Raw genomic sequence first — 22662 nt, forward strand, 5'->3', positions numbered from 1 at the left:
TAGGGGGAAGGTCGTCCTCTTCCACTGAGCACACAGCTTTGGGAGGGACGCGCATGGATCAGTGAGGGAGGAGGAGGACACCCGCCTAGCCACCCAGATCAGACGAATCAACCCTGGTGATCAATGGAGTGACAGATGGCGCAGCCAGATCACCCTCACATCCCATTTCACTTCTTCATCATACATTATAGAGTGACGTTGGCATTAACTACACACACACACACACACACACACACACACACACACATTTTATTTCTGCCCTCACTGTGGCTTGTACCGTGTTCTTAATGTGTGTCGATAGTAACTGAAATTCTACAGGAAACATGCCCTGCCACCTTCCTAACAACTAGAGTCTCAAGTCAAGACAGTCTTGTATTGATCATTTCAGCTCTTATCACTTCTAAACAGAGATAAAGTACCATTTGATAATATTTTTCCAGGTGCCATTTCTTTACTATATGTATATTTAAATCTATTGAGACAGAACATATATTATATTCCAAAATTGTAATGTTCCTTGGTAAACATTAGGATTTTTTAAAAATCCTTATCCCAGGATATTTTTCCATTGATTTTTAGAGTGGTAAAGGGGGATTGGGAGAGTATGGAGGAAGACAGAGAGAAACATGATGTGAGACACATCGATTGGCTGCCTTCCATATGTGCCCCAATAGGAGTGGGGATAGAACTTGCAACGCAGGTATGTGCCCTTGACCAGAATCAAGCCCATGACCCTTCTGTGTACAGGTTGATGCTCTCCAGTGGTTCTCAACCTTCCTAATGCCACGACCCCTTAATACTGTTCCTCATGTTGTGGTGACCCCCAACCATAAAATTATTTTCGTTGCTACTTCATAACTGTAATTTTGCTACTGTTATGAATCGTAATGTAAATATCTGATATGCAGGATGTATTTTCATTGTTCACGACCCACAGGTTGAGAACCACTAACCACTGAGCATGCTGGCCAGGGCCATTATGACATTTTGATAACTATTTGGGCCACAGAGTTTTAGAAAAAGGGCAATTTTAAAGAAGAGTAGACAAAATGGAATTTTCAAGACAGGACGTATTTTCATCCAGGAAGCATAGTCCTAGATTTTCTGACTTTTATGCTTCAAATGTACTTACTACCTGGTTATAGGTTGTGGGTGATGGAGGCATTACCAACTGGTCATGAAAAATATAGGCTTGAGACTTATGAGAGTTATAATCTTTGGGGAGAAAAATACGTTTAAACCTATTACATGTAAATATAGTATTTTCACTTTCTGATATATATATTATGATTTGACCTTGATTATATATTAAGAAATGTCTATGTGTTGATTAACATGAATTATCCACATTCATTAGCCAAAATAATTAATTTTAGATGTCATAAACTTGAAAATTTAATTCTGATATTCCAGAAATGTTTTATTAAACATCTAAAATGTAAAATTTTCCCTGGAATGAAAACTTTTTTAAGTGAGCCATGTGTTCTACAAACCTTGATATTTTTTTCTTTTAATGTATTTGCACACACAGGACTGACTCTTTTAGAAGATTTGTTGATTACTGCTTACAGAAAATACCTCAGGAAAGACCAACGTCAGCGGAACTATTACGGGTAAGTTTTTCTTTTCTTTTTTTCATCTTTTAAACTAATTTATGTATGTATGTATTTTTATTGAATTTATTGGGGTGACATTGGTTAATAAAATAATTTTTTCAATTTCTATTTAAGAGGGGAATTTAAAGTCACGTTGTAGTGGAACATAGTAAATCATTCCTGTGGCAGCTCATTATGACAAACTGGATTAGAAGGTGCTGCCTTGTCATTTATCCAGAGATAGTAGCTAGCCATAGAAATAGTATGATTATCTCAATGTATGTGCCATACATGTATTCCCTATGAAGAGTTTTCCCTACACCCAACCCCGTTTTTGACTTTTGACAAAGAATATTTCTCTTTGCTCTGGTCATTTTTGTGATATTCCTATGGCTAATATCTGTACAAACTTTCAGGACAGAGTCTGCCAATGGTTTAAATGACAACTCGGAGATTTTTCACTTAGGTTGTTGCCAAATCATCAGGCAGTGAAGTTAGCATAGCATTCCATCGTCCATGTTGATGACCATGTTAACTGCATTCATTTGATTTAAACATCATATATTTGAGCATCTCTTTTCATGTAACATTTTATTATAGACCTTATACATAGGTGATATGTTCTGTCTATATTAGTGAAATATGTGGAAATCTTTTAAAATATAAATACCTTTTCTTTGCCACAAAATAGTCCAGATTTCTTCAACCTTTTTCTGTATGCATGTTGTTCCACTCTTGTTTGTTTTTTTTTTGTTGTTGTTGTTTTTTTAAATATATTTTTTATTGATTTTTTACAGAGAGGAAGGGAGAGAGATAGAGAGTTAGAAACATTGATGAGAGAGAAACATCGATCAGCTGCCTCCTGCACATCTCCTACTGGGGATGTGCCCGCAACCCAGGTACATGCCATTGACTGGAATCGAACCTGGGACCTTTCAATCCACAGGCCGACGCTCTATCCACTGAGCCAAACCGGTTTCGGCCACTCTTGTTTGTTTTAACAAAAACTCTGAAGGATTGTATTGCCTAAATTAGTGAAGTTTAAAGATGTTGGCCACTTTGGCTAGGTCACAAATTCTTGGTTTCCATTTTCTTTTCTTAGAACTCTATAAACATTTCTCTATCATTTTCTGGCTTTTAGTGTTCCTGAAGAGGTAGGTCTGAAGTGGACTAGTTTTTCCACCCAAAAGTAATTTTTTTTTTCATATAGGTTGCAGGCCACATTAATAGGGTGACAGAAGTAACAGGGCAGAGAACTCTACCTAACTCTCATTTGGTGTAAAGCCATCACATGTTCTAGATATGAGCTAGTCTGTATGTCTTAGCAACAGCTCCACATTTCTATATAGAGGGAAAAATGGCAACCAGAACAAAACATCATAATACAAGACAAAGTGGTATCTTTATTACTTTGAAGTAAGCAAAGATATTTTAAAAGGGCATGAAAAGCATTACCATAAAGGGAAAAAGAAGTAACTTTGGATGGTATTAAAATTAAGGGGGGCAAAACCTCAAAGAAGAATATACTACAAGGATTCAAAGTTGAATTTTGAGGCAATAGACAACAAAAGGATATAAAAAGCAAGTGGGCAGAAATAAAGAAAGAAATGGAGTAGAAAAATTAAAACATAACATTAAAATCATAACATTAAAATCATAAAATCATAACATTAAAATCATATATATATCCCTAAGCGACCATTTCGACCAGCCACTATGATGTGCACCAACCACCAGGAGGCAGATGCTCAACACAAGAGCTGCCCCTGGGCAGTCAGTGCACTCCCACAGGCAACCTCCCACAGCTGGCCAACCTCCTGCAGTCCCTCCCCCTGGCCATCCATCTGGCCCCAATCAGGACTGGGTGAGACAGCCCCAATTGGCCCCGATTGCCAGCCAGGACAAGAAACCCCACCCATGCACGAATTCGTGCACCAGGCCTCTAGTACTAATATAATAAGCAAATCCACTTAGGGTGTTTCCCATGGTAGGTAGTCTTAGGGAAATAAAATTAAAGGCAAATGAAAAAAAACTCCTAAAGATTATTATAGAAAAGATGACACATATAGAAGACAAAAGAGATCTAACATAGGCCAACCTATTATTCCTGAAGAATAAAGCAAAACACGTGGAGCAGAGGATGTTTAAAGATATGCCTGAAGAAAACTTTTTTGTCGGTAAATGTTTGGATCTTTATTTGATTTGGTTTGATTTAGTCTTTATTTGATATGGTGAGCCAAATCAAATGAGCCTCACCACTTATTCAACAAATATCTACTAACTAGAGGCCCGATGCATGAAATTCGAGCAAGAGAAGGCCTTTCTTCCCCTGGCTGCGAGCACTGGCTTCCCTCCAGCACCCGGGACCTGGGCTTCCCTCACAGCCCTGGCTTCATCAGGAAGGTCATCTGGCCTAATTAGCATATTATGATTTTATTATTATAGATTGTCTGCAGAGTGCCACGCACTGTTTTAAGCACTAAAAATAATATGAATGTACACAAGAAAATGATAGCTCCTGAACTCATGGAACCTATATTCTAATGAAGGAGTATAAAAACAAATAAATATGTGATGGTATAATGTCAGGTGGTGATAAATTATTTATAGAAAAATAAAGCAGACACAGGGACAAAGAATGGCAGGAGCTGCTGTTATGTAAGGATTAGAAAACAAAATACACCCAACAGTAGTGTGGGGAGGGGAGGAGGATTGAGGCAGATTCTGACAAGAATATTCTATACTCTAGCAGTCCTTTTATTTTATTATAAAGTTTCAGTTTACCCCTAAGTTATAGCTTCAAATTTACTAAAAAACGATTTCTTCTTGTATAATTGAAGCACAGGAGTAGCAAAATAATTTCCTTTCTCCCTTTCGTTCTCATCTTGGAATGTGCAGGCTATACTTACTTCCGGGGATCTTCAGAAAGGACTCTTTGCAGAGGAAGAGATATTTTATAAAAGCAGGAGCAAAAGCCAGTTTCCCTGACAGCAAAGTCAGGGTGAAGAACCACAGGACATGTAGATTTTTTTTCCTCACAATGGTCCTGTTCCTTCAAACTTACAAAGAAGTAAAATCCATTCCATCATCTAAGGCCTACCACATTTCTCCCATTTTCCCAATATCTTTAAATTATAATTTCACATAAGTGAATTTCCCACATAACTGAACCTTGTCCTTTAAAAAACAAAACTTCTTCCTCCCACTTTTGATCATTGTCTGTGTTAAAATATAAGATGTGCCTCTCTACCTTCTAAAGCAGCGGCCGCCAACCTTTCGGACCTCACGGACCACCAGTGGTCTGCGGACCACCGGTTGGCAACCACTGTTCTAAAGAATGTATTATGAACATAATTTCACTTCTTGCTGGCTCAAAAACAGTAGTGTTTTGCAAATTCTTGAAGTATAAAACAACTATATGAGGGCATTGTGCCTTTTCAAAGAGCCCAGAAACCTTTGTTCATTTTCATTTGGTTGGTGGTAGGTATGTTAATCATGGAATTTCTCTCTTTCTCTACTCTCAGGCTGTCAGAGAACAGCAAATAACCTTACCTCTTAAAGTTCTCAATCCTCTTTCTCCCACTTTCATTCCCTCTTTCTAATCTGCTATAGGCTGAGAAAGCAGGAAACTGAAATATGTATTAGAGATGACTAACAATATTGAAAGTGAGGGCCGCTTATGCCCAGAAAAGTTTATGGACTTTGGGGCAGATATTTTCACTCCTTGGAGGCCCTTCTACCTTTTTCCTGGTTGTACAACTCTTCAAAGGGGAGATGAAGTTGCCAGAATTCTGACCTCTGAATAAATTGAGCAGCTATCACATTTTCGGTCATACACTATATATGACCACAGAAATAGGAAACAAAATATACACAACAGTAGTGTAAGGTGGGGAGTAGGATTGAGGCAGATTATAACGAGAATAGTCTGTACTCTGCATTGCTTTTGCTTTGGTATATAGCTTCAGATTTAAAAGTTATAAACCACTCAGCTACTATTTAAAATTATAGTCATTGTTATACTTGTAAGATAAGGTAAACATCAAGAGTTCTCAAGTAAACTCTAGGACAAAGTCCACAAAATGGGGCTTGAAGAAGAGAAAGCATTATATCTATCTTTTTTAAGATTAATACAATATGAGGGACTACATGGAATGAAAATCATATCTTGTTATTTCTGCAAAATCCATAGAACTGTTTTATGTCAATTTATTACTATATCTATATCTTGCACCTAAAAATATGTTTCTCATTATTATTTTTTTGCTATTTCCTCCTCCCTCAATTAGCATGACTTTGTCCGACGAGACCGGCCACTACGTGTCCTAATTGACCTCATACAGAGGACAAAAGATGCTGTTCGTGAACTAGATAACCTGCAATACCGCAAAATGAAAAAAATCCTTTTCCAAGAGACAAGAAACGGACCTTTGCATGAATCACAGGAGGATGAAGAAGTAGGTTCAGTTTATTTTAGCAGGCACTCATAGAGTGCCTACTATGTGAAAAGGTTCTAGACTGGGCACTATAAAGGGGATAAAAAGGTAAGGGATGCTCTCTGCCTTAAGAGACACAGAGTTGCAAAAAAAGACATTCATGAAAAAACTCTTACATAAGACAAAATTTGAAAAATGCTTTAGAGGTATATCACCATGCAGGGATCCATAGTGGGAAGATAAGTCTGCTGGTGGGGATTGTTGAAGGTTGTATAGAGGACATGATGTGGGTGATTTTTGACAGAGGGCATAGGGCATTTTTGACTCAGTAAAGTGCTGTGCTTTAGAAAGATTATCCTACCAACAGAATGTAAGATAGATTTCATTGAGTGACTAGTTCATGCACGAAGTAAAAAGGGCAGTGTCAAAGGAATGGGGAACAAGAAACACTTTTGAGAAACACTGTAGAGGTAGATTTGATAATGCTAGGACCTTAGTGAGTATGTCAATACCCAGAACTGAAGGCACCAAGGAGAAAGAGTAGGTTTAAAATTATTTCAGTTAGGTGCCTATGGAGTTTAAGGGCCTAGCATCGTATGCCACTGGCATAGTATGCAGATGGAGTTTTCAAAGGAGAGAGAACTTCCTGGTTTCCCATTCAAATAACTTGAGAAGGATTGTTTGGGACAAGGGTAATGACAATTGAGACACCTGAACAGTGTCTAGCAATTGGTTGGGATATACAAATCCAGAACATAGGAAATAATTCTGATAAGGGGTAGTTGGTTGGGGGTCAAGAGCTCTAAAATTATCATGAATCAAGGAGTTTATTGTAGAAGGAGAATTCCATGTAAGAAAAAGAAGACCTAGGAGGTAAAGGCCTCGCAGATGTTAAGAGAGTACACAGTTTCAAGAAGGGAACAGCCAGTGCCATCAGAGGCTGCCGAGAGGTCAAGTTATACCAGAAAAAAATGTTAAGTGTTTTACAAGTAGGGCATTTTGGATGACCTTCATAAAAGCAGTTTTACGAGAATAGTTAGGCTAAATAGAAAAATTACTATTTAGAATAAATGGGAAGTGAGAAAATATAGACAGCAGAAGTTGGAAGTTTTAAGATTTATAAATTTGGCTAAGAAGGAAAAGTGACAAAGGGCAGTATGTAGAGAGGTACATGAATATGGCGCAGGGATTTTCAGATTTATATGCAGGGGGGAAGGAGCCAAGCCAGAGGCATCAAAGACAGAGGAAAGAGATATAGTTATAGAAGTGGGATCTCAGGAAGGGCTTAGGATGGGAGCAAGAGTATTTGAGCACGGATTAGCCTATCTAAAACTAGATCAAGAGGAGGAAAGGAATGATGAATCTTACTTTAGCTTTCTGATATAAAATAAAACAAAATTATTACATTGATAATTATAAAGTAAAATTCAGAAAGCTGAATTGGATTATAAACTCTCGTGATTACATATATACAAATGATTCTCCTTAAATGGGAAAATAAATCTATTAAAAATATAATGTATTATATAACATTTTCTATTACCCCATTACCTACCTATGCCAGTGACTCTCTACATTACCAAGTAACAATTCTTTAAAGTTATATATGTACATATGCTTCTTCAAAAATAATGTTTATTTGGAACTAAGTTGCTTTAATTATACTATTTAATCTTATATCAAAAGATATCCCATTGTGATGGATAAATTATATGTTCTGATTATTTTACCACTTCTCAAATAGTAGTCTTTAGATTAGTAGTGATGAATACCAGTATTATTTAACAGATATATTTAATAAGATTACAGAGGTAAGCATGATAGAATTGCTTAAGGGAGGCAGAATTTAATTACCTATCCAGGACAGTAGAATTAATAATATCCCTGCTTAGCTATGAAGTTACTCAATAATGACTTGCAAAGGAGTATATTGCTTGTCAAATCTCTGAAAACTCTTTTTATTCTATTTTAGTTTCAAGTGACCACTGCCGTATTTGCAAATATCCTTGAGGTCACCTGTCGCCTGCAGTCTTTCTCTAGCACCTTGATGTTCCTGGAGTTCTCTTACAAACCTGGCCTGATTCTGCTTATTAAATAGCGATACAATAATATGATAGTTGCATATGACAGGGGAAAGCCCTGGGATAGCAGCATTTGGAGCCTTATGACTCATGTCCAGAATGGCCCCTGGGGAAGGCATAGAGTGAATTTGAGATGTCTTAAAATGGTGGGGGAGTAGTGGAGCCACTACATAAAAAGTTTATCTTTGCAGATTTGGCAGAAAAGCAACCTGGCACTGCAAAATTGAGTGTGCTTAATAGCTTAGTCAATGGATTGGCGCTTCATCTCCAGTCATTTTTTTTTAACCTGAGTGCCCCGTTTTTATAGGACAGCGAACATGGAATCAGCCTGAGCAGGGAAATGGACAGCCTGGGGAGCAACCATTCTATCCCAAGCATGTCTGTGAGCACAGGCAGCCAGAGCAGCAGTGTGAATAGCATGCAGGAGGTCATGGATGAGAGCAGCTCTGAACTTGTCATGATGCATGATGACGAAAGCACAGTAAATTCCAGTTCCTCTGTTGTGCACAAGAAGGTAGGTTGCACAGTCCCCTTCGAGCTCTAGGCTTTATCAATCATCGTGAAGCCACCTCAGGTCACTTAGCATTCAGATATTTAAGTTACCTTTTTACAACAGACGCATGGCACTAAACCTAGCACTGGATACGTTCTCTTATAGTAAAAAGGTAATGAAGGACTGTGTAAGCTACATCTGTGCCTATTTCTTTACCTTCCTCTCCTTGTTACTCTGAAGTCTACCACCATCAATAAGTAAAAATTTAAAAATCCACAAATCTACAACTCAAAGAAACCAGTAAGCCCCTCTCTAGACCAATAACCGTAATACTGCAGAGCAGACCTTGAGAGTTTCCTGTGTAAAACCTTTGGGTGTGCCCTTTTAGAAGAACGCTTTTGCAGAGTGTGCTTCTTAATGGATATTCCCAAGATACTATGTGTTTTAGAAACACTTTCTTCTCTTTTCTGTTGTTTCTTGTATTTATTGTTTCTAATTCTTCTAAGACTGATTCTCTGTCACCTTAAATACTATATTCTCATTTTTGAAAGAATGATTCTGTTTTTTATTTTTACTTTACTTTTCCAACTAAAGATCCTCATTTCATACAAGCCTATCATGGTTCATAAGTTGAAATACTTTATGAAAAAAAAATTTAAGCTTCTTTCAAAGCAATTTCTGTAACATGAGTATTTCACAGAATTATCAATAATTTTTTTTTTGCAAGAATTCCCAAAAGTGTTTTGAGTGACCTTAGGGAATAAGTTCACAGAATGGAATTACAAAGGGAAAAATCCCTTATAATTTTGTTCTTATTAGGTATATATATTTTAATCCTCACCCGAGGATATTTTTCCATTGATTATCAGAGAGAATGGAAGAGAGAGGGAAAGACAGAGAGAAGCATCAATGTGAGAGAAACACATTGATTGGTTGCCTCCTGCACAAGCCCCAACCAGGGCCCCGGCTAGGGAGGAGCCTGCAACTGAGGTATGTGCCCTTGCCCAGAATCGAACCCGGGGCCCTTCGGTCCACAGGCCAATGCTCCATCCACAGAGCCAAACTGGCTAAGGCCTTATTAGGTATATTTGAGGTGTATATGTACTTGTTTTAATAAATAGCAACAAGCGGCTCCAGTCAGCCAGCGCTTCCCTTGTGTTGCTGTCTGTCTGCCTGAGAGCCCCTGCGCTGCGCTTGTAATAAAAATCCTCTTGCTTTTGCATCAAAAATAAATAAATAAATAAATAATAAATAAATAAATAAATAGCAACAAGCACATTCTAATTCTAGTGAGAGCATATTAAAGAATTTTTTTTCACTTAGACTTCTATTTGTTGTGCATTATTCTTGGGAAGAAATGAAAATTAAACAGGTAAGAATGAAGGGCAGGAGAAAATATATTGGTCCCTGACTGTGAATAATGGAGGGATACATATTTATTTTCTGACTTGATTAACTTATTCATTTATTAAACTAATACTGGTGGGGACCTCTATTATGTGCCAGGAACTATGGTAGGCCCTGTGGATACAGAGGAAATAAAACAGACATAGTGTTTTCATAGAGCTTATTATCTGTAGGGGAGATTAAGCAAATAATCATACTAATAACTATATCATGTAATTATGAAACTTGCTCTGGGTAAAAGGAGGATTTAATCTAGCAGGAAGTAGTGGAAAGCCTATCTACTAAAGTGACATTTAAGCTAAAACTTTAAAGACAAGTGGAAGTTAGGTAACTTGGGGTGAGCAATGGGGGTGAGTCAGAAAGCAACATGTGCAAAGTACTAGAGACAAAAACAACTTTATATGTTCAAGGAAGAGGGGAAAGGTCAGACGGGTTCGAGCTTGGTGAGCTATGTGGAGAGTCAATTGAGACCAGACAGACAGCAAGGACCCAGGTAATAAGAAAGCCATGGAAAAGCGTATATCAGACAGATGTAGAAACGTGCTAAGAGTTCAGCATTGCCCGCTGGCCTTTGAATACAGGCAAGTGAGCATATATTTGAAGGGTAGAAAAGAAGGTTTTGTGAGGCTCTCTTTTTGGAAGGAGCTTGCATGGATGCTGACATCTGGCTCTTTCCTTTCTATTTCTTCTGAGGCTCCATGGGTATATAGATAGAAAAAGAAGAGACATTCTGTTGGACTTTTTTCCTCCAGGACCTCTTAAATGGGAACCCAAAATTAGAAGAAAGATGCTACTGGTATAATCAATAAGAAAGAAGACCCTTGCCCTAACTGGTTTGGCTCAGTGGATAGAGCATCGGCCTATGGACTGAAGGGTCCCAGGTTCGATTCCAGTCAAGGGCATGTACCTTGGTTGTGGGCACATCCCCAGTAGGGGGTGTACAGGAGGCACCTGATCGATGTTTCTCTCTCATGGATGTTTCTAACTCTCCATCCCTCTCTCTCTCATCCCCAGTAGGGTGTGTACAGGAGGCAGCTGATCGATGTTTCTCTCTCATTGATGTTTCTAACTCTCCATCCCTGTCTCTCTCATCTATGTTTCTAACTCTCCATCTAACCCTTCCTCTCTATAAAAAATTAATAAAATATATTTTTTTAAAAAAAGAAAAAGAAAGAAGACCCTGGTCTCAAATTCATTGAGGGTTTTCATTTTAATTTTGGCATGCTGGTATAGAGCTTTCTTGTGATGATGTGGGTCTTTTAATACTTTTTCCTCCTTAAGAAGAATAAATGTTAATTTATATTTTGAAGTAAAAGGTAGTTGTATTTGGAACACACACACAAAAAAATGTTTGTCAGGTAGAATTAAGTTACGTGATGCATTTCTTTTTTTCTTATGAGATAGAGGAAATGTGATGGAAGAAAATTGAAAAACCTTTTCAAATAAAACTTTGAATGAGTTAACTCATTCTACTCTGGGTACATACCCAAAAGAATTTAAAGCAGGATCTCAAAGAAATGTCTGTACACCCCTATTTATAATAGCATTGTTCACATTAGCTAAAATATGGAAGCAACCCAAGCGTCCATCAGTGGATGAATGGATAAGCAAAATGTGGTACATACATACAATGAAATATTATTCAGCTTTAAAAAAGAAGTGAAATCTTTTATATATATTATTGATTTCTGAATGGAAGTGAGAGGGGGAGAGAGACAGAAACATCAATGATTAGAGAGAATCATTGATCAACTGCCTCCTGCATGCCCCACACTGAGGATCGAGCCCACAACCCAGGCATGTGCCCTTGACTGCAATCAAACCCAGGACCCTTCAGTCCACAGGCCAATGCTCTATCCACCGAGCCAAACCAGCTAGGACAGAAAGGAAATCTTGACATGTGCTACAACATGGATGAACCATGGGGACATTATGCTAAGTGAAATATGTTACTCACAAAGACAAATATTGTATGATTGCACTTACATACTTAGGACAGTCAAAATCATAGAGACAGAAAGTAGAATGGTGGTTGCCAGGGGCTCGGGAGAGGAGAGAAATGGGGAGTTATTGTTTAATGGGTATAGAGTTTCAGTACAGTATATACTGAACTGTATACTTAAAAATTATCAACATGGTAAGTTTAATATGTATTTTACCACAATAAAAAGAGGAAAATACATATAAGCAGACTATAAAATAGAACATATTATATGTGAAACCTTAATGTTAAATATGGTATGCCTGTGCTTAAAAATATTTCATCTTTAAACACAATAGAAACAAAAAAAAATATTTAGTTTATATTTGTTGGTTCATTTGAATTCCTAAAAGTTTTTCACTTAAGAACATAAATGAAATAGGATCTGAAACTCTCAGTGAAACAATTTATATAATGGACTATAGGAATGAGGAAACTAGTTTATAATTCTATCTGCCACTGTTAATTTTTCTTTACTTTGGATAAGTCACAAACCTCTTTGGGCCTCAGTTACTCCATCTGTAAAATTAGGAGTTGTTCTGTATGATTTCAAAGATCCCTTCCAGCTCTAAAATTTTGTGCTTCAATTCCTATAATATTTAAAGAAGCAAATCTCTAATATGACCCTCAAGCTATTTTGTAGAGGTACCTCGGGAGCAAGCCTTATCCACACCTCACCCAGGACAAGTTCTGCTTCATCTCTTACATTATATATTTGGACTCCACTTAAGAGTTCACTTGCAAAAGGGTTGGGTTTTTTTTTTTATTTTGTTTTGTTTTCGAAAAGCCACTCCTGTGATCAGTCCCTTTTTCTCCATGCATATGGGATGCTAAGTACAATATATTACATGTAAGTAACATTGATGTCACAGGTTGGATTCTCCAGGAAGTAGAGCTGAGATGATTTATCACAACAGGTTTTTAAAATTTATTAGGCATTTCTTTTGGGATGAATACCTCTGGAAGGGAAGAGAAGGAAGCAACATTTATCAGAAGGCAAAGTTGAACTGAGATGTAGGCCCAATGGCAGCCTCAATCAACTTCCCAGGGAGCTCTGGAGTTAAAATGGTTCTTTAGAGTTGGGCCGGAATGGCCAGGCCTTGATACCCCAACCTAGATCAGTCAATGAACTGAGCAGCCTGGGGAGAGTATGAACTTGGGCAAGGCTGCCCTCTGCAGCCGAAGCAGTTCCTCAAAGAGCTGACAGCCAAAGACCACTGCCAGCAGTATGTCCTTCCTTAAAGGAGGTGGTGTACTTCTGAGGCTATCATCATTCGTGACCACAAAGATTATTTAGAAAGAAAGCAATCAGTATTGTTATGCAAAAGATTTACCAGTTTTGTATGAGTCCAGGTCCAGAATCTTAGTAAAGCCTATATATCACTAAATTATATTATAAACAATGTTCTATCCATTATCTTATTATCCCATTTTTTTCATTTTAAAAAAATATATTTTTATTGATTTCAGAGAGGAAGGGAGAAGGAGAGAGGGATAGAAACATCAATTATGAGAGAGAATCATTGATAGCTAAACATTATGCTATTTTGGTTCACAAAGTATAATGATTAAAAGGGTTAAATAATCTTAAGAATTATCTTTATGTTTTGAGAGACTTAAGTGAATAGAGTTTCTCCAATAATAATACTCAATAAGAACATACTTAATAAATATGAACATCCAAGAATAAGGGTGGGGAATTTTTTGCTCCCCTGGATGGTTGCAATCAAGCAAACATACCCTAAATTAGTTAAGTCATAGATATGAAATAGATTATCATTTTAAATAGGGAGTAACTTTTTTTTTTATTATTGCTTTCAGAGAGGAAGGGAGAGGAAAAGAGAGAGATACATCAATGATGAGAGAATCATTGATTGGCTGCCTCCTGCATGCCCCCTGCTGGGAATCAAGCCCACAACCCAGGCATGTGCCCTGACCAGGAATGACCACCATGACCTCCTGGTTCATAGGTCAATACTCAACCACTGAGCCACACCAGCCAAGCTAGGAAGTAAACTTTTAAAGGCCACATATACCTAGTAAGAGTGGGACTTGCAATTAACTGCTCTGTAAAGATGCCCTGATTTTAGCAGGACAGTTCTATCTCAGATTAAGCCCCAAAAATGTAAAGTGGGACATTGAAAATTTCCTCTGACATCAGAATTTCAGGTTACTTCTTCCTCTCCAGTCTTTGCCTCTACTCTGGTCTTTCCCAGGCCCTGAAAGGATCCTAATCAAATCTTCCTTTTGAGCAAGAATGATTTGATAAATCTAAAAGTATATTCTGACAAAATTAACTTCAGGCACTTACTTATTTTCCCCTGGCTAGTGTTGCCATGCTGCTTTTTCCAATAACAAGAATATCACCATTTCTCCCAACTGGCAGGACCTCTCTCATCACCTACTGCCCAGCAGTGTCTGTCACATAGTAAGCACTCAATGAATGTTTTGTGAACTTTTATAGGACACAACTCTGCACCCTAATTCTTGACTATTCACAAGCGGTTACAGTGCAAAGTTTTAATCCAGGTTAGTTTTTGGCTATCATCTAACCTGCTTCTGAGCCTCCACTCTACTCCTTAAAATCACTGTGTATATAGCAGTAGCAAACAGATTTTAATAGCATCCTAAGCAGCAAAGTCTAAGCCACTATTTTAAGTGGGAATAGAGAGAGCAACAAAGTCCGTTTTCTGAATTTGTCAACTAAAAGGTATACTTTATTTTGTTAAAGTCTAAAATTAGTTATCTTTGCCTGCTGCTGCCTTCTATTCATATAGCTCATTACATTTTAATATATTAAAAGTTTTTCTGCATATATTCATTATTTTAGATATCCCTAAAGAACTCTAGTCATCATAGCCCCCTTTCAGCGATTATTTCTAAAAATCATTCTATCCTAACTCCTAAAGCTTTACTTGGCCCTTCTTATTAGTCATTTTTCCCCCTTCTTTAAAAAAAAGAACAGCTCTGACCAATTTCGTGGAAGAAAAACAAAAAAAAAGAAATATCCTTGAGGGAATAGGATGTTCTAGTTTAATTTTCCCTTGCTTCAGTGGCCTTTCCTATTATTTTTGCTGAAGAGCAAGGCAAGTTCTTTGACTCTTCAACTCACATTTGGCAAAGTAAAAGTAAATTAACATATGAAGGTAATGTTTCTTAAACCGATCACTCTGCAAACCCCCTCTCTATAGTAACATCTGTATCCTCAGCTTTCTGCTAGTCATTTTTCTCCCTAATGGCTATCCTTCCAGCTTAAGGTATTCTTTCCCAACTTCTCCCCTTCCTCTATCCCCAGGTTTTGACAGCTATACCTGCTTAGGCAGTAATTTAATAATTTTGAAATGAACAAAACAAAAGAGAGATAGTGGGTTTGCTGGTCCTTTCTCCACAGCATGAAAAGTGTTGGAATCTATAGAAAGGTTTCTTGTCACCAGATAAAAGCCATTTTTAGGTTCCCCTCTCCCGCCCATGTAAAGGTTGTGTGTGTGTGTGTGTGTGTGTGTGTGTGTGTGTGTGTGTGTGTGTGACTATTTTACAACTTTCTTGGAGTATAGAGTGACAGGTTTTTGTGAAATACAGATTTGAATTTTGTTAAATAATATAAGAGAAAATGCCATTTTTCTAACATCTCAGGCCTATATTCTAAAGCTTACTTATCCAGCAAAAATTTACTGAATACCTAGTAATCAACCAATATGCTAGGTGCTAGAGTGACTGAGATTTTTCAAACCACGTTTCCTCTGCCTTCAAAACTCCCACAATTTCTTGTATAGACAGATAAGTAAATGTGTTGAGTAGTGTGATAAAGGCATATCCAAAACTTAGAGTTGATAGGAGTGATTTCTAGAATTAATTTTGAGTTAAGCTCTAAATAAGGGGCTACGCCATAAATCTTCAATTTGGAAGCATAACTATTCAGACAGAGAAAACTTCTAACTAAAAGTAAAGCCCCTTGTCCAGGGTATAATAGTAAAAAGTGCGTGCCTCATGTTTCACATACTTCACTATGTTGTATACAAGTTCAATTCTTTTGACTGAAGATTTGGAACAGATATTACACCAGCTTGTTTTTTAATCTGAAGAAGTTTTATTACTTATGATGAAAGAATGTTATAAATTTACCAAATTAACATAGATTTACTTAAAACTGGTCCTAGATCATATTGGTATTTCAAAAAGCTAGTTTGTTTGTTCCCGGATAATAATGTTTTAAAGATAAATTATAACCAAGATATATATTTTGTATTTTTAAGCAATATTTTTTAATTGTTTTGAAAACAATTAAAATCACCCAAGGATAATGGTTTTTTAAAAAATATATTTTATTGATTTTTTACAGAGAGGAAGGGAGAGGGATAGAGAGCCAGAAACATCGATGAGAGAGAAACATCAATCAGCTGCCTACTGCACACTCCCTACTGGGTATGTGCCCGCAACCAAGGTAAATGCCCTTGACCGGAATCAAACCTGGGACCCTTGAGTCTGCAGGCCGACGCTCTATCCACTGAGCCAAACAAATCAGGCCAAAGATATGGGGTTTTTTTTAATTATTATTATTATTTTAGAGAGAGAGAAGCATTGATCTGTTTACTACCATACACGCCCTTACCGCGAAACCCGCATCTAGGTATGTGCCCTAACCGGGAATCGAACCCACAACCTTTCAGTGTATGGGACAACACTCCAACCAACTGAGCCACACTGGCCAGAGCTATTTTGTCTTGATAAAGTAGAACATGATAATTGTTCTTCATATTCTAAAATCATTTTTCAACATCAAAGAAGATGGCCCTCCCATCATTTGTAAATAATCTTCACAGGTGCCTAACTGCATAAAATAGCAAACTGACCTTTTCCACTATTAGCCTTAAAATGTGTTTAATTCAGAAACTGGGAGCCAAGTATAGTCATTTTCAAAGGGACTGCTTGCTACTTAAAGGGACAATAATCAACAGACAGTATATCCTGGTGAAGTTGATAGTTTAATTTGCTCATACTTGCTTCTCAGTCGATTCATTATTTAAGTTGTCTTCAGAGTTTTGAACTTGTTTTATGCAAAGGAATTGACTATTTTAAAATTCACTTTCCTATGTACTTGAAATAAATACCTACTCGTTTGTCCCATTTTGGGTTCTCTTGCATACCTTAATGTTGGTCATCTGTTATGAAATTGCTATGGAAAATTAAAAACTCTTTTTTAAAAGAAAAAATAAGGGTAGTAAGTAAAGAAACAGCATTATATTTAAAGTATATTAAAATTTTATATGTATTCTTCAGACTAACTTCTAAAATAGCATTATTTTAAAAATAGACCTTACTGGGTTATCTAGTTAGCTATGTGTCAACCAAAATCACTATGATTTTTAAGTTTTAATTTGTCCAGTGTATTTCAAGATCCTTGAGTTTAAAAACTTAGCTAATAGAATGTGACTTTTAATTTGATAAGCTGGGTCCTAATTCAAACGTGTTCATTTTTATGAGAGAAATTAAAGTAATAATATTAAAATTATACATATTTGCACATAAATTTGTTTTGTTTTATTGTATTATGTGAGGAGTGTGGATTCTAGTGTCACTGGTTATCACTGTAAATCAAGTCATAACAATTTGAAACAATGGCTGCCACATCATTTGAGATCTCAGTCGATGCACTTAATGTTACCTAACTAATCCTCACCAAAAACTGAGTCCTCAGGCCTCTACCTAGTCTGTCTCTTCTGGTTGCTGGCATTTAAAAGCTTCTTGCTTTTCTGGTACTGCAATATTAAGAAAGATCAATTTTGGAGGTAAATGTAATTTGTTAATGAATATTCAGCAACATGAATGGTGGCTTTCTCTCTAGAACCTAAATTTAGTGCATAAATTTCAGTCCCACACCTAATCTTTTCCCTGTGAAATAAGAGTTTAGATTTCCCAGAAAATAACATTGAAAAAATTTAACTGACCTATTTATTTTACAAAATTGAAAAATATGGGTTAAATGCATTTTTAATCTTCAGCACTAACAGTACTTTTTGCAGTGATGGGAATGATATCTGCACCATTCAATATGGTAGCCATAATTAGTGTCTCCCTGAAACATAGCTGGTGTGACTTAAGAACTGAATTTTTACGTTTTAACTTAATTTAAATATCTATGTGGCTAGTGGCTATCTTATGGCACAGTAGTATAGTAGAACATCCCTTAAATTTGATATATGTGCCCTCAACGGCATTTAGGGTCCCTTAATTATTTTTTTAAAAATAAATCACAATACAGTAAATTGAAAAAAAATCTCTAAATATAGATATAATGGGAGCTACCATCCCAACATTCTGAAGCATTCTAAATTTATAAAAGGATAAAGAAAAGCAGCCCAATGATAAATTTAATCTTGGCTCTTGGCTTTTACATAAAAACGTAGATGTAAAATTTAATGTCCCTCAAGGAATATATGTGTTTTGACTTATCAACATTTTAGAGTATATAATAAAATTTTATATTTTCTAAACCTTTAATTTTATTTGCTAATGAAGGAAAGGGCAATTATTAAAAAGAAATTCAAGTAGTCATGGGCAAAATGCAAAACTGAATTTTCACAAATGGTTTCTCCTAAACCCTTAGGGAAATAAGAGAATTAATTTCTCCTTCACTATCCTGAACATGTACTATTTAAAAATCCCCCAGGGTTGTACATGTTTTTGAGCTGTTAATTATTAGAGTCTCTTCTTTTCTGCAGGGTCAGACCTACTTACTGACTGACCACTCCATCTTTTATGGAGAGACACATCACCCTTTGAAAGCATTTTCCCCTTTAAAAGTCATCTCAGTTGCATTTAAGAAACATCCATTGCTGCCCTTCCAGGGAGTGTTATTTTCACTGGGTGTTACAATAGGACTAATCACCTTTGCCTATCAAGAAGCATGGGCTTGATTAAATCAGTCAAGGGCATTAAATTCCAGCTTCTCTCACACTGGTGAGCATACCGGGACTGAGTTGAGGAAGAATTTGTGAAACTATCATTTGGTTAAAATTGTATGCCTGTCTCTTTAAATCTAAAAAAAAAAAAATCCTTTCAGAAGCTGTAGAGAGAAGGTGCTAGAACTGTGTACGATCATGACTGGAAAGCAGGATCCCTCAGTGACTGCCGAATCTTCTCAGCACAAGATAGAGAGGCAGTTCAGCACAAGCCTACACTGGTTCTAGGCAGAACGATGATCCTACCGAACAGAGCGCAAATAAAATTAAATTGAGAAAGCAGATCTTTCAAGGGAATGAGGCGGAGGCTCGCTTTTATGTTAAAAGCAACCAGCATCCTCCTTGCTAGACATGGACATGACATTTTTAAAGGAATTATCTGGTTACAGCGTTTTAAACAAACTGTTCTAAGGAGTCTGTACATTGCATTGTTTTTTCTATTCTTTTTTTCTTTTGCATATATGTGATTCTGGAGGTAAAGAAAAAGCCTGCCAGGGATTCAGAAGGCATCCCACTAGCGATCAGCTGACATTCCTAACTGAAGGCTGCAATGTGTTGCTTATTCATTTTGTACCGTGGGAGCTGCGGGGACTAGCAGAGAGCTAAACTATGCATTTCAAACAGCAGTGCTTGTGCAGAAAGAGGGGTGAGAGAGAGGCAGCCGGCGAGGAAAGAGCACAGCTGGACTTTCTCCTTGTTTTTATCCATTTCTGCAGGATCATGTATTCATAAGGGATGAGGCGGGCCACGGCGATCCCAGGCCTGAGCCACGGCCTACCCAGTCAGTTCAGAGCCAGGCCCTCCACTACCGGAACAGAGAGCGCTTTGCCACGATCAAATCAGCATCTTTGGTAAGCAAACACCCCTCTACTCACCTTCCCTTCCTTCCCCTCCTCCCCATCTGGCAGCCTCTCGCCCTCCCTGAGCCTCTCTCGGCTTCATGGATGGGAGGAAAGGAGTCAAGAATGTTTTCTCCCTCCTAATAATTTTATTCATTTTAGAAAAAATCTGTTGGCATAGCAACCTGATCTCAGATATTTTAGCATTGTCTACGGCATGGGGGGTGGGGGGAAAACCTTTGTGTGTGTGTGTGTGTGTGTGTGTGTGTGTGTGTATTTATATATGTTGTATGTGCAAAATAAAAGGCCTTTAAGATGAAATTGCTATTATATCTAATTTTTAAAAAAACTGTCTTTTCAGTAAAATAATAATGCTAAAAATATTTTAGAGGGATTTGATGTATGTGTATGCAGGGCACTAAGCTTCTTTTTTATAGATTCATGTATATCAATAATGTATACACAGATATCAAAAGGTAAAACACAATTTTTTCAAATATATGGTTGCCAGCTACTGTGTATAATTGTAGAAAATAAGATAACTTGCTTCCTAGGGATGGATTGCTGGTTCGTTCTGGTTCATTCATTTATTTATTGCAACAATGGTAGTGGCTGCACTTCCCCATTTAACCCCTGAAGAATTTCCCGGCACCAATAAAGCAAGAAGGGCTTTGTAGGAGAGGATAGGGATGGTTGTGGAAGAAAAAATACTGTAGGATCCTTCAGCATTTTTACTATTGCAAATGTGATTGCTGGATGCCCTTGTAGTAGCAAAAGGGGTGTGTGCTGGAAGAGTTAGTTTTCATGCCTCCTCCCCTTGGTCCCCAGCGCGTGCGCGTGCGCGTTCACACACACACACACACACACACACACACACACTCTCATATCGTTTCATCCTTGGCACTCTAAACTCTCTTTAATCTTTTGCTTCTGAATCTCATTTCTCGGCCAAAAAATTATTGAAATATTAGTTGTTTTGCCCAAATTGATGTTAGAGGTTACATGTGCAGGAAGAGTTAGTGTACACTGCCTGGCTATTACATTTAGAACCTATGATGACATCATCCAAGGCCGACCCAGAAATGATTATTTTTCTTGTCCTATTTTTTAAACCTGATTTGCCTTTTATTTCTCAAGTCTTTAAGAGGCTTCAATTATCTTTGGAATTAATAATGGATTATAATCTTTAAAAACCCAAATATAAGGAAAATGGGACTTAAAGTACCCACATATTGCTATGCCTGCTGCTATTTAAAAGCAAGCAATTTAATGTAGACTCCTTATAAATAATAAGCCTGTTTGTAAGTTTCTTTGTATAGAAGTTCTTTGTAATCTCTTTAATGAACAATTTTTCATTTTAAATGAATGCTATACTGTGTAATGGAGATCTTAAAATGTCCACTATGTATTTGCTAGTGATTGTTAAGCACCTTAAAAACATGCTTCTGAGTCTAAATAAAGCATGAAATATTAAATAATAAATATCTTCATGCCACGATATCTGACAAAAGAAGAAATATGGTATTTATGGAATGTTACTACTTACCACCGACTCTTGTGAGACTTGTAACCTTTATTCAGACCTGTTCATGTTGAAATGAGAGGAAAAAGATGAACAACCACTGAGAATCAGAGCACCATAAGCAGGTTTTGAATGTGAAGCAGACATTATACCAAGTGGATTTCCCCTCTCGAGGGCTGGTTCTCTGCTCTTCTCTTCTCACTTGCCACACCCTCATTCCCACATCATATATTCATGACCTCTCCTATCTCCTAGTAAGTAAGATACTACTACTGCCATGCCAGGAGGATCTTACGCCTGCATTTGTGAGCTCCCCCAGCGCTGCTCTGTGTACATCAGCCATCACAGTCTCCCTCTCTGTGGAAAATGAAAGCTGCTTCCCTACTAGGCCACCTCAGGGCTGTGGGCAATGTCCTCAGGAACCCCTCTGACTTCTACAGGCTTTATAGTGCCCCTCCTGAGAACAGCTGGGATCTGTCTCTCTGGTGGACTTTTGATTTGCTAAAAGGCCCCTGCCCCTGTATTAAGTTAAAAAGAGTAGCTAATAGGCTGTTGCTGTAGCCACAAAGTAAGTTGGGTTTTTTGTTTTGCTTTGTTTTGTTTTGTGGAAAACCCTCTTCAAATGTAATGTTTTGGGAATCACAGTGGGATTGATGGGAGTTTATCAGAGTTTAGTGGTATTTGTATCTAGTGTTTTTTAGAGAGAGAGAAAAATAATGGAAGGGGAAAGTGGTATGATTCCACATCCCGTTTTGGACAGTCTAACTACTGGCATGAATATTTCAATGTATATTACCAAGTACTTCAGTTCTACTACCAATTATATTATTTTAAAGACTAATTTCAATCAGAATATATAAATTAGGACACTGGAATATCAAAAAGAATACTCTAATTTTTAAAAATATATTATGAATCTTATCCATTTTTCATGGATCCCAACCCAAATGAAAAAGGACTAAAATTACTTAAATGACATAAAAGTAAGAGTAAAATCATGGGGAAATGAAGGTCTAGTATAACAAACAAATCATTGTTGAACCCTCTCTTCATTTCTTATAATTGGTAACAATAGTATATTGATTGATTTTGGTTTTACTCTTTCTTTACAGTCTTCTAGTAGAAGTGGTAATAAGCCACAGAGTGATCCAAAAGTGAGCAGCAAAAGAGAGAAATTTAGAAATGAGCTTTTCAATTACTAGATAAATAAGTGGTATGTAAATGTTTTAAACAGACTTGCAAATTGAAAAAATAAATTATGGTTCCTCAAATTTGTTTTATCAGCCTATCTCTTCTACATACCTAAAAGAATCCTAGTTCTGTGGTTTTCCCCTGAGCATTTCTTTCTA

General features: G+C 37.1%; 1 protein-coding gene across 2 annotated transcripts in view; it reads left to right on the top strand.

Moving 5' to 3' along the window:
* TAOK3 (TAO kinase 3) overlaps positions 1-22662 on the top strand; it is a 151365-nt gene that overhangs the window by 97394 nt on the left and 31309 nt on the right. The window contains exons 11-14 of one of the 2 annotated variants that reach the window (XM_081113679.1): positions 1532-1613; positions 5885-6052; positions 8420-8626; positions 19669-19803. In XM_081113679.1, the coding sequence (XP_080969805.1) occupies positions 1532-1613; positions 5885-6052; positions 8420-8626; positions 19669-19803 (592 nt within the window). Of the gene's footprint in view, positions 1-1531; positions 1614-5884; positions 6053-8419; positions 8627-19058; positions 19428-19668; positions 19804-22662 lie in introns of those variants that run through there. The other variant, XM_081113680.1, reaches the window with a different exon arrangement.

This window comes from Myotis nattereri, assembly GCF_964212035.1.
Source record: "Myotis nattereri genome assembly, chromosome: 19".
Lineage (NCBI taxonomy): Eukaryota > Metazoa > Chordata > Mammalia > Chiroptera > Vespertilionidae > Myotis > Myotis nattereri.